The sequence below is a fragment of the Arachis ipaensis genome, chromosome B8 (genome assembly GCF_059453495.1).
Source record: "Arachis ipaensis isolate K30076 ecotype BB chromosome B8, ASM5945349v1, whole genome shotgun sequence".
NCBI classification, from domain to species: domain Eukaryota; kingdom Viridiplantae; phylum Streptophyta; class Magnoliopsida; order Fabales; family Fabaceae; genus Arachis; species Arachis ipaensis.
In genome coordinates this window covers 6,800,255-6,811,912 of record NC_142443.1, presented here as the reverse complement: position 1 = coordinate 6,811,912, position 11,658 = coordinate 6,800,255, and the positions used below count along the sequence as shown (strand labels likewise).

The following is an 11,658-nucleotide window of genomic DNA, read 5'->3' as shown; positions in this document are numbered from 1 at the left end:
AGGGTCAAAAATACATTAATAAAATGATATTCTCTTCAGCTTTTTACAATACAATTCATATGTGCTTATTTATTTATTTATTTTTTAAAATTTGTCTACAAAGTTAACCACTCTAACTTTTGTGGCAAACAATTTTTTGATATTATTTTTGTTAAGAAATTATTTTTTTAATCTACAATTAGCTAATAAAACAGTGGATGAGTAGAGACTAAATTTTGGAAAAAAAAAATTAACAATATCATTTTTTGAATAATGATAAAAAAGTTAATTTTGTAATCAATATTAATAAAATTTTTTAAATTATTTTATTTATCTAAAAATTTTAAATAAAAACATATTTACTAAGACAGTGGTGAGACAAATATCTTCATTAAAATTTAAAAATATCCTAAATAATACATAAAAATTATGTTTAATTATCTTATTATATTATTAATTTTGATCTCAATATCCTGCATCTCTCATTTTATTTCATGTTATGTTTAATTTGTTCTAATTGTAAAAAATTTTTAGATTTATATTTGATTTTAGAATCTAAAAAAAAATTATATTTAAAAAATAGTTAATGTTAACTAACTAAAAATTTATTTTTTATATTTTCTTTTTTTCTTTTATTATTTATTTTGTCTTCTATTGTTTTTATTGTTAGATTAAATGATAAACTTACTTGATAATAAAAGAAATTATGAAACAAATAGAAAGCATATCTAATTATTAAAATAGTTGATAAAATTATTGACACTTAATTCAATTTTATTTGACAAAATTTTTATAAGAGTAAGAAAACATTGCATTTCATGTTAGTTCACAAAAACTTAAGGTGACGTGAGCATGATAGTAATCCGCACTCTCTCTCTCTCTCCCAAGTCCCAAGCTTTACACTCACACACTCATTTCTCTCTCCTATCTTCTTCCTCTTCTTCTCTCTCTCTCTCTCTCTCTCTCTCAGAGACAATACTCACTCACCGAACCCAAACAAAACAAAACAAACAAAACCAAACATTTTCCCTCTCTCTGACTACTCCCGACACTGTTTTAGAACCCGACAAAAGCAAGCTCTGTCTCTCTCTCTCTCTCTGGTGGCTCTGCATGTAATTCCCCTCAAAAGCGTTCCTCTTTGTGAAACCCCTTCCACTTTAAAACACTTCCATTTATTTTCTCACAAATGGAAAGCCAGAACAAGTGGGAATAATATTTCACAGTTTCCACTGTCACCCACACACCACAACCACAGAGCGCAGCCCTCAGAACCTGAACCCTTTTCCTCTCTCTCTCTCTCTCTTCAACAAGCTAAGACCTCACACACCCCAACGCCTTCACTTCCCCACTTCAAAGTTCTCTTCTTTTTCTATCTTCATCGTTTCCCATTCCCTCAATAATGGACAAGATCGTTGCTCTCTACAACCTTGAAGCTCGTGGCATAGTGTGAACCCAACTTCAAAAGCTAACTCCTTTGCTTTGCTCTCTCCCTCTCTCTCTTCCGTACGTCTTCCTCTTCCTGAGGATGGCCTGCCGGAAACTCATCGCCGGGAACTTGGATCCGCAGCGAAAGAGAAGTGGTGGATTGAGGACTAAACAGGCGGGAAGAGGATCATGCCGCGGTAGTTAGGACTTTTTTGCAACACTCACCGGAAAATGCATGCTCATCGGATTTGAAGGTTTCTACTCTTTTCTGTTTCTTATCTTCTGTTGGTGCATGCTGCTGTTGTTGTTGTTCTTCCTTTAAGGTCAGAGGAAGGAAAAAGAAAAGGACTTTTTTGTGTGGTTTTGAGAATACCCCGTTGGAAGAAAGATGGGGTTTTTGCTGAAAGAAGCTTTAAAGACTCTCTGCGGTCGGAATCAGTGGTCTTATGCTGTGTTCTGGAAGATCGGATGCAACAATTCAAAGTAAGTACCTGGTTGATTTTTGCAGAGAAATGAAAAGAACAAAAAAGAAGTGAAATCATTTTGCTTTATTTTGTTTGTTTGTTTTTTGTGGTTTCTAAATCCATCAAAGCATGATTTTTTGGCTGCTACTTCGGTTTATGAGTAATTTTAAGAAAAGCTAATAGTGTTTTACACCCTTACTTTTACTTTCGAGTTTATGCTGCTGATTTGTGCGTGTGCCCTTTATTTCTCTTAATGATAAATTTGAGATTTTTGTTTTCTTTCTAAAACCTGGATAATGCAACCTGAGAGTAAATTATTTAGCTGATTCATTGAAAATTCTTTCGTTCAATATTCCCTAATCATATGGGTGGATCTCATAAGAAATTATGATAATATATTCCATTTTAGGGGTTGCCTTGATTCCTAGATATTATTGAGATGTTAGGCTCTCATTTTGTTGGTCATTACTCATTACATTTACTGCTTCTTTGTATTTGATTCTATTCTTATTCTGTTCACTTTTATACTCATTCTTACTATTTTGGAGCTTAGTGCTTTGATTGTTTCTGATTTGTCCTTGAGAATCTTAGTTAAAGAGAAAAGAAAATTGAAGTTTATTTGCCCTAGTTGCCAGAGGCGCACTACCTACTGTATTTGATCTGTTTGTGATTCTGAGAGCGAATCTGCAAAATAGCTTGCTTTGGTAATGAGCCAAAATATGATCTATCTTTGTCATCCTTGCAACTTATGATGCATCATTGCTTTTAACCTTATACATATAACTGAACATATGAAAGTATTTTAGTTACTTTATTTGAGTTAACTGATTGTAGTTTCATATGGCAGACTATTGATCTGGGAAGAATGTTATTATGAACCATTGCCATGTTCTTTCCCTCAACCAACTTTTGGGAATGGAGAAGGCAGCTGGTTTTCTTCCGAGTCTCGCTCGTCTCAGATGGGGATCCAAGAGGAGGACAGAGTTTGTTCTTTGATTAACAAAATGACAGTGAATAATTCAGTCAATATCGCAGGTGAAGGGTAGGTGCTTTCCTGTTCCCTCTATTCTTTGAATATTTATTGGGGATTCAGGATCCTAAGAGAAAATTTGTAGTGACTCACATACTTCATTTTGTTGCGAACTCAGAATAATTGGACGCGCTGCATTTACTGGCAACCATCAGTGGATTCTTTTCAACAATTTTAGTAGAGATGCATATCCACCTGAGGTATTAATTTGATCTTCTGTTCCTAAGAATGCTTGACTAATTTTTGCTGTATATTGCAGATGTTGTGGTTCAGTTAAAGTTTTGTGAACAATATTTTTTAAGCTTGCACTCCTGTTTATGCTCTCTCAATTTAATATAGTTTCTGGAAATTGTGTAATATGCATTATATAGGGCTGTAATTGATGAGTTTCGTTTTGATTTCTTATTTTGGTGCACTCTTCTTAGGTATATGCTGAGATGCATCACCAACTTTCAGCTGGAATGCAGGTTTGTGATCTTCTTTATGCTCCACATTTTTTTGTAGAGTTCATGTTGCTATATTATGATACCTTGTTTTCTTGTCTATGCAGACTGTTGCAGTGATTCCTGTGCTTCCCCATGGGGTTGTTCAACTTGGATCTTTCTTGCCAGTAAGTCCTTTTCTTATGTTTGTAGTTCTGAAGAGATCTAATCTGATACAATATCCCCAAAATTATCATGCTGGGTCAGAGTATCTCACATTGTAATATAATATTTTGGTCAAGAGTGAGTAGCCTCTGTTAGCTTACATGTGTATATGTCACATACTCAGCATATTAGTTCAGGATCACATGAATATGATGAATTGCATAAATCTTGGATAGACATTCTGGAAAGCTGCATGTTATGAGTTGAATAAGCTAGCAATGCCCTCTTATCTAGTGTGAATGCGCCATTGTAATTGTTTTTTATGCTTTACATTCTCTTTCGACGTTCTTCTGCAATTAATTCAGCAATGTCAACCGCTACAGATAATGGAGAATATTGGGTTTGTAAATGATGTAAAGAGCTTGATCTTGCAACTTGGATGCATTCCCGGTGCCCTTCTATCGGAAGATTATTCAGGAAGTCCTTCCATTGGAAGAGCACTTGCTACTGGCGGCTTGCCTGTCTCTGTCGAACCACCTGGAATTCCCTCACATTGCATTCCATCAGTATCTAATGGCTCAAATGAGCAAAGTAACCCATCTCATGTTTCAAGGCCAACTGTTCAAACACTCTGTCCTATAAGGGGAGAAATGAATAACTTCCAAGGTTCAGTATTGACTCCCAAAACTCATAACCTGAGCCAGATATCAAATGGTTATTGCCAACCAAATGCTACTACATTGATTAAAACAAACTTTGCTGGCCGAAGTGAGAATAGGGTTGTGGAGGCTGAAATGATACCCTCAAGCAGAGGTTCATGCCTACAGCAGCCTTCTGTTTCATATAATGCAAGATCTGCATTCAATGGCTTATCCAGTTTCGGTCAATCAGTTGCAAGCGATTGCAATCTAAAATATATGGAGCAACAAATGATGTCAGTCCTTGGGAATCAAGGTCACAGTAATCCTAGTATAAATGCGTCAAGTACATTAAACATGTCTCTACTAAAGACAGATGGAGGCCATATACTTGATCACAATCAAAGTTCTAGCAGTGCTTCATTACTTGCTGGAATACCAATACATGGTGGGGTGAGTAGTCTTTTGAGGACAAGTCTTGTTACTGATTCTGGTTTAAGAACTCCAGATGTGTCTGTTGGTGATTTATCCGGAGCACAAGGGGGTGGGGTTGGAGTTAAAAGTGATGGTTCAAGTGAAGCAGGTGGTTCTTCTCTGGCTAATTTGTTCAGTCACTCAGGTTCCTTTACTGTGCCTCCACAAGGTTCTGATCAGAAGCTTCTCTCTGTAGATGTGAAGCATGTTCATGATGCTTTACCTTCAAAGCCTGTGACTACCGGAGATCAAAGCCCTGATTTTGTCCAAGATTGTGTTAATAAACATGTTACTGGTCAATCTATGGTGAAGAATGTTAAACAAGAACAAGTTTGTGCTCAACCGTCATCAGGTGATGATCTGTTTGATATTCTAGGAGCAGATTTCAAAAACCAACTTCTGAGTGGAAACTGGGATAAGTTGTTTGCTGTTGGATCTGAATCTAATACAGAAAATATGGATAAAAAGCCAACATGTATGAATATGCAGGGTATGAACTCTGATTATTACTCTGCAAGTGAAGCAATATCAGAGAGTGACATATTTTCTGGGACAGGCACAGACCACCTCCTGGATGCTGTGGTTTCAAAGACCAAATCTGTCATGAAACAGAATTCTGATGACATGTCTTGCAGGACAACTTTGACAAGTAGTACCTGTTCAGTTCCCTCTCGTGCCTACAAGCCGGCTATGCCTGATCATATCCAGGGTGGGATGTTTGGTATTCCTAAGAGTGAGGGTAAAACAGGTGCTGTTGAAAATTCCATGAGGTCTGGATGTATTAAGGACGACGATGGAAAGTGTTCCCAAACTTCTTCTATGTTTGGGTCCCAACTTAGTTCATGGGTTGAAAATAGTAGCAAGCTTAAGCTTGAAAATAGTGTTTCGACTGGATACTCCAAGCGGCCTGATGAAGTTTGCAAATCGAATCGCAAAAGGCTTAAACCGGGAGAGAATCCTAGGCCTCGACCTAAGGATCGCCAAATGATTCAAGATCGTGTAAAAGAGTTACGGGAAATTGTGCCAAATGGAGCAAAGGTATTGACTTCTTTTTGCTCATATACTTGATTCCAGCATATCTCTTTTATAACTCTAGTATTTTGGTTCATGAATGATTTTGTATGTAACAACACTGAATATTTTTCCCCTTGGTCTCTTGTGATGATTTAACAGTGTAGCATAGATGCACTGCTGGAACGTACCATCAAGCATATGCTTTTTTTGCAGAGTGTGACAAAGCATGCTGACAAGCTGAAACAAACTGGGGATTCAAAGGTAAGGGACAATGTTCACTATTGTACCCTAAAGTTCACTATTGTACCAATCAAACCTTTTATTCAAATAAAATTTTTTGGTTTTGCATCATTTATGCTATAAAGGACTATCAAAAGAATATGTAGATGATAGCTTTTTCATTTGAAGAATAAGGGGGAACAACCCATGTTCTTTCTTTCTTGAATGTGCAGATTATCAGCAAGGAAGGTGGACTGCTTTTGAAAGACAACTTTGAGGGAGGGGCTACATGGGCGTACGAGGTTGGCTCACAATCAATGGTTTGCCCTATTATAGTTGAGGATCTGAACCATCCTCGTCAGATGCTAGTGGAGGTAGTTTGCAATGCTTTACCAAGTTTTTTTGCATATTTCTTTATCACCTCTCATCACTTTTCTTGGTTATTCCAATAGATGCTTTGCGAGGAACGAGGTTTCTTTCTGGAAATAGCTGATTTAATCAGAGGATTAGGCTTAACTATACTAAAGGGGGTAATGGAAGCAAGAAATGACAAAATCTGGGCTCGTTTCGCCGTTGAGGTAATGTTTTAAGAGTGTGTGCATGCTTTTCAATGCTCATATATGGTGCTAGTTAGTTAGTTAACTTGTCAAGTTTTGCAGGCGAATAGGGACATAACAAGGATGGAAATATTTATGTCGCTGGTTCGGCTTTTGGACCAAACGGTGAAGGGAAATGTGTCTTCATCGAATGCAGGTGACAAGAACATGATGGCATATCAGTCTTTTCCGCAAGCTACCCAGATTCCGGCAACTGGTAGGCCTAGTAGTTTGCAATGAACCACCCACCAGGAGCTACGTACGGTTTCTTGGCATGGATGTGTTGAGAGCAAGTATGATATGCGCTACGCTTGCAATGACTAACATCAAATCCAATCCATTCCAATCCGATCCAAAGTTTTCTGGTGGTGTTAACTTCTAACTGTTCCCTATCTCATATCTGATAATGCTAAGTTAGTGAAGAGCACCTCAGAATTAATATGTACTCTCCCATATTGTAACTGTTTCCACATGTTCCCTCCAACATGTGATGCTATTAGTGAACTCTTAGGTGACTTGTGTTGTATCCTTTATTTTTAGTGTGGAGGGTGGTTCTGGTAGTGAGTATTTGGTAGCAGTTTGGTGATAGATTCAAGATTCGATGTATAGATATTGTAGGATGTGTAAGGAAGGGGGTTAATGTGCACTTTATACTCTTGATTTTTCTAATTAGGGCCCTAAATTGGAAGTGTTATATCTAAATACATAAAAGCTTTATGTGTGGTTTGTAAATTATTGCTACAATGTTTTGTGACTTGCATAGATATCTGCATCTGCATTAGCCTCTCAATTATAATGAGTATTGAATTTTCAATTTTTTTTAACCACTTGCTGTTTTCTCTAAACCAAATGGAAGAAAAGTTTGAGTTCTACAAATATAAAATACCCGTCAATCTTGGGTGTGTAAAATGTGTTATACTTGACTCTAGAAGAATAAGGGATCAAGTAAAGCATATAAATGTGCTTCAACCTGCAAGCTAAGAAAGTGTAACCGTCGTGTCTCCATAAAAGATAAGGAACACAAATGTGAATTTGAATTTATGATCTCATGCTTTCATGACAAATCACGTGTGGTATACAGCTTCGATCACTTTACTGGTTTTCTGCATTCACACATTCGAACTCAGTAGACACGTTCAATTTTATTCTAGGATTTTCTTTCAGTTGAAACCATGCATGTATGTATATTTCCATAACAAACCGCGTGTGGTGGACCAAATATAGAAATAATGGCGATAATTGTATTATGTAAGGGAGCAAAGCTAACCACTAACCAGCATTACAAGTAATAACCCATATTAACTCTATTATTGAGTATGAAATGATCCCATATTTCCATAACAAACTGCGTATGGTGGTGGACTTAAATGGTCTATAACCATATAGTAAGCTTACCAAGACTAGTCTTAATCTTAATAGAAATGATGGCAATTATTGTATTATATAAGGGAGCAAAGCTAACGTACTAGCATTACAAGTCACAACCCTTCAAACATAGAGCGGCCATAAAAGTGCCTCGGAGAGACATGGCAACTTTCGAAAGAGATCATTGTGTTCTCAATCATGTTCTCTTTCATATAATAATAGCATCCACATTCTTTCTTTCACTCAAAATCACAGCTTCTCCAACAACAGAAGCTCAAGTCCTTGTGAAATGGAAAAACAGCCTAGTATACACTCCTTTTCTCAATTCATGGTCCCTCTCCAATATTCACAACCTTTGCAGTAGTTGGGATGCCGTTGTTTGCGACAAAACAACAAACACAACTGTCTCAGAGATATACCTTTCTGGTTTCGATCTCAGTGGCACCCTTCATGGCTTGGATTTTGCTTCCCTACCAAACCTCACTCACCTTGACCTCAATCATAACAGCTTTATTGGGTCAATACCACCTCAAATTGGCAGCCTCTCCAAACTCATTTTCTTGGACTTTGGAAGCAACAACTTTTCAGGGACAGTGCCTTATGAGATGGGACATTTAAGGGAACTCGAATATCTCAGCTTCTACGACAACAGTTTCAATGGTGCTATTTCCTATCAGGTCATAAGTCTCCCAAAGGTATGCTACCTTGACTTTGGAGGAAACTACTTTGCATCTCCTCCTCACTGGTCTGACTATTCATGCATGCCTTCCTTAACACACCTTGACTTGTCTTCCAATTCATTCACTCCCGAATTCCCAAGTTTCATAATGAAGTGCCACAACTTGACTTTTCTAGACCTCTCTCAGAACTATTTTAATGGCACAATACCAGAATCATTGTATACCAATTTGGCCAAGCTTCAATACCTGAACCTCTCAGGTTGTGGGATGGAAGGACCATTGTCGTCCAATATATCCAAGCTCTCAAACCTCAAAGAGCTTGGTATGGGTGACAACAACTTCACTGGTCCTATTCCCATGGAAATAGGATTCATAGCTGGGCTTCAAATTCTTGAATTGCATAACATTTCAGCCCGCGGGGAAATTCCATCATCCCTAGGCCAACTTATGCAGTTAAGATTTCTTGATCTGGGAGGGAATTTTTTAAACTCTTCAATCCCTTTGGAACTTGGCTCATGCATTCATCTAACCTGCCTTGATTTATCAGGCAATAATCTATCAGGTCCTTTGCCTTTCTCATTATCTAACTTGACCAAGCTCTCTGAATTGGTATTATCATATAATTCCATTTCTGGTCAACTCTCTGCCTCACTAATTTCTAATTGGACTGAGTTGATAATTCTGCAACTCGATCATAACTTGTTGACAGGAAAGGTCCCTCCAGAAATTGGTCTGTTAAAGAAAATCGAGTACCTCCTTTTGTGCAGCAATGAATTTTCTGGTCACATTCCTAAAGAGATTGGAAGCATGAGGGAAATGATAATGTTAGACTTCTCTCAAAACCACTTCTCTGGTACAATTCCCTCAACAATTTCGAATCTTACAAACATTGAAGTGATAAATCTTTTCATGAATGAGCACACCGGAACCATTCCCAGAGAAATAGGAAACCTCAAGTCACTGCACTACTTTGATGCCAGCCGTAATAATTTGGAGGGAGAGTTGCCAAACAGCATAGCTCAACTAACTGCTTTAGAATACTTTTCTGTGTTCTCCAACAACTTGTCAGGCAGCATCACCAGAGATTTTGGGAAGTACAGTCCTAATTTAACTGATGTTTATCTTTCTAACAACAACTTCTCAGGACTACTGCCACCTGACTTGTGCAGTGGCATGATGCTATATGGTTTGACAGTCAGTAACAACAGCTTTTCGGGGATTTTTCCAAAGTCCTTGAGAAATTGTTCAACACTAACTATAATAAGGCTTGATGACAATCATTTCTCTGGAAACATCACAGAAGCACTAGGGGTTTATCCAAGTCTTCGTTTTCTAGACCTGCGCTCTAATGAATTCACGGGAAATATACCCCATAGATTTTTCAGATTGGCTAATCTTACCTTCCTTGATTTATCTAATAACAACTTGAGTGGAAGCATTCCTAATGACTGTGAAACATTCAATGCAAGCTCTCTTGAAATTCTCAACTTGTCTCACAACAACTTGACAGGAACAATTCCACAATGTTTGGCAACCTTACCCTCTCTCACAGTTTTGGACTTGCATATGAACAACCTTTATGGAACCTTACCAAGAATCTTCCCTAAAGGTAATGTCTTAGATACTATAAAACTGAATGGCAACTTCTTGGAGGGAGCATTACCCAAATCCCTGGCCCACTGCACAAAACTACGAGTTCTGGACCTTGGAGAAAATAGCATAGAGGACATATTTCCTAGTTGGCTAGGATTGCTTCAAGAGCTACAGGTACTCATTTTACGAGCAAATAAATTTTATGGTACCTTCAATAACTCTTCCAACTTTAGAGATGCACATGCATTTCCAAATTTGAGAGTTTTTGATGTCTCCAACAACTATTTTAGCGGGTCCTTGCCAGTATCATTCTTGAAGAACTTTCAAGGAATGATGAATGTCAATTATACTCAAAGTGGGTTGCAATATATGAGTTCCAATTATTCCGGCCTTGCATCATATTTTGCTTCAATAGTGGTCAACATGAAAGATCAGTCAGTGCAACTTGTGAAAATATTAATGACTTTTACAACTATGGACTTATCAAATAACTCATTTGAGGGTGAAATCCCACAAGTAATTGGAGAATTAGATTCCCTCAAAGGGCTCAATCTCTCACATAATAGAATAACTGGCACCATCCCACAAACTTTGGGTAACTTGAGAAATTTGGAATGGTTGGACCTCTCATGGAATCAGATCAGGGGTGAGATTCCTTTGGCCTTAACAAATTTGAATTTTCTGTCGGTCTTAAATGTTTCACAAAATCAATTAGAGGGAGCTATACCTACAGGTGGCCAATTCAACACATTCCAAAATTATTCATATGGAGGAAATGCAATGCTGTGTGGATTCCCTTTGACAAAATCATGCAGTGGTGGCAATGATGACAATGAACATGCCTCATCATCTTCGACATTTGAGGATGAAGAAAAATTTGGATTTGGCTGGAAACCTGTTGCAGTGGGATATGCATGTGGAGTGGTGGTTGGAGTGCTCTTAGGATGTTACTTTTTCTACACTGGGAAGCCACAATGGCTTGCAAGGCTTTTAGGTATCCGTATACCAAATAAGAGAGTCAAAAGGAAAAACAACAAAAACAGAGTGCATGTAAATCATAGAAGAATGAATTAGCATAGTTATTTTATTTTCATTTTTATTAACGTGTTTGTAAAATAAAGCCTAATGTAGACTGATATCTCTCTGTTTAAATCTGTTGGTGAAATAATAAAACATATTGATTAATGATTACCACTTTATTTTGGAATTATCCTTATTAACGTTGGACTTTTATACCAAGGCCCAATATCTGGAGCAATCTTCTGTGTGATGGACAGAATTATTTAGGGTTTAGAAATGCTAAATGGGCTATTTTGTTTTTTGACAGCTCGTTTTAAAATACAAAAAAAATGGAGAGGATTAATTCTTTTTAAAAAAAAGGTTAATAAAGTAGAAAAAGGGAAAGACTAAAGTCAACCACTTAAAATCAAGATAATGAGGTTTAAATTTAATAGAAGCTACCAATTTTATATTAATTTTTTACTTTCCAAATTTACAAAGCTTATTTTAGATTTTTTTTTTCAGAATATTTATAAGACAAACAAACAAATAATCGAAAAAACATAGTATAACGATATGTGTAAATCATATATCA

General features: G+C 37.0%; 2 protein-coding genes across 2 annotated transcripts; both read left to right on the top strand.

The window, feature by feature from the left end:
* The first annotated feature begins 871 nt into the window (after positions 1-871).
* Positions 872-7,158, top strand: LOC107613074 (transcription factor LHW). Its single transcript, XM_088496292.1, has 10 exons — positions 872-1,887; positions 2,716-2,910; positions 3,017-3,098; positions 3,324-3,365; positions 3,449-3,508; positions 3,869-5,635; positions 5,771-5,872; positions 6,064-6,204; positions 6,283-6,408; positions 6,490-7,158. Exons 1-10 carry the CDS (start codon positions 1,793-1,795, stop codon positions 6,664-6,666), a joined length of 2,787 nt encoding a protein of 928 aa, XP_088352418.1. The 5' UTR covers positions 872-1,792; the 3' UTR covers positions 6,667-7,158.
* A 718-nt stretch (positions 7,159-7,876) lies between these two features.
* LOC107613076 (uncharacterized) lies at positions 7,877-11,138 on the top strand. The gene has a single exon (XM_016314922.3). The coding sequence runs from the start codon at positions 7,953-7,955 to the stop codon at positions 11,136-11,138; it is 3,186 nt and encodes a 1,061-aa protein (XP_016170408.2). The 5' UTR covers positions 7,877-7,952.
* Positions 11,139-11,658: the final 520 nt, after the last annotated feature.

Bases quoted from the DNA above. Each gene is read 5' to 3' on its own strand.
- LOC107613074 (XM_088496292.1), top strand. From the start codon at position 1,793: ATGGGGTTTTTGCTGAAAGAAGCTTTAAAGACTCTCTGCGGTCGGAAT. The intron at 5,873-6,063 runs GTAAGGGACAAT...TTGAATGTGCAG, and splicing joins AACAAACTGGGGATTCAAAG to ATTATCAGCAAGGAAGGTGG. The intron at 6,205-6,282 runs GTAGTTTGCAAT...TTATTCCAATAG, and splicing joins CTCGTCAGATGCTAGTGGAG to ATGCTTTGCGAGGAACGAGG.
- LOC107613076 (XM_016314922.3), top strand. From the start codon at position 7,953: ATGGCAACTTTCGAAAGAGATCATTGTGTTCTCAATCATGTTCTCTTT.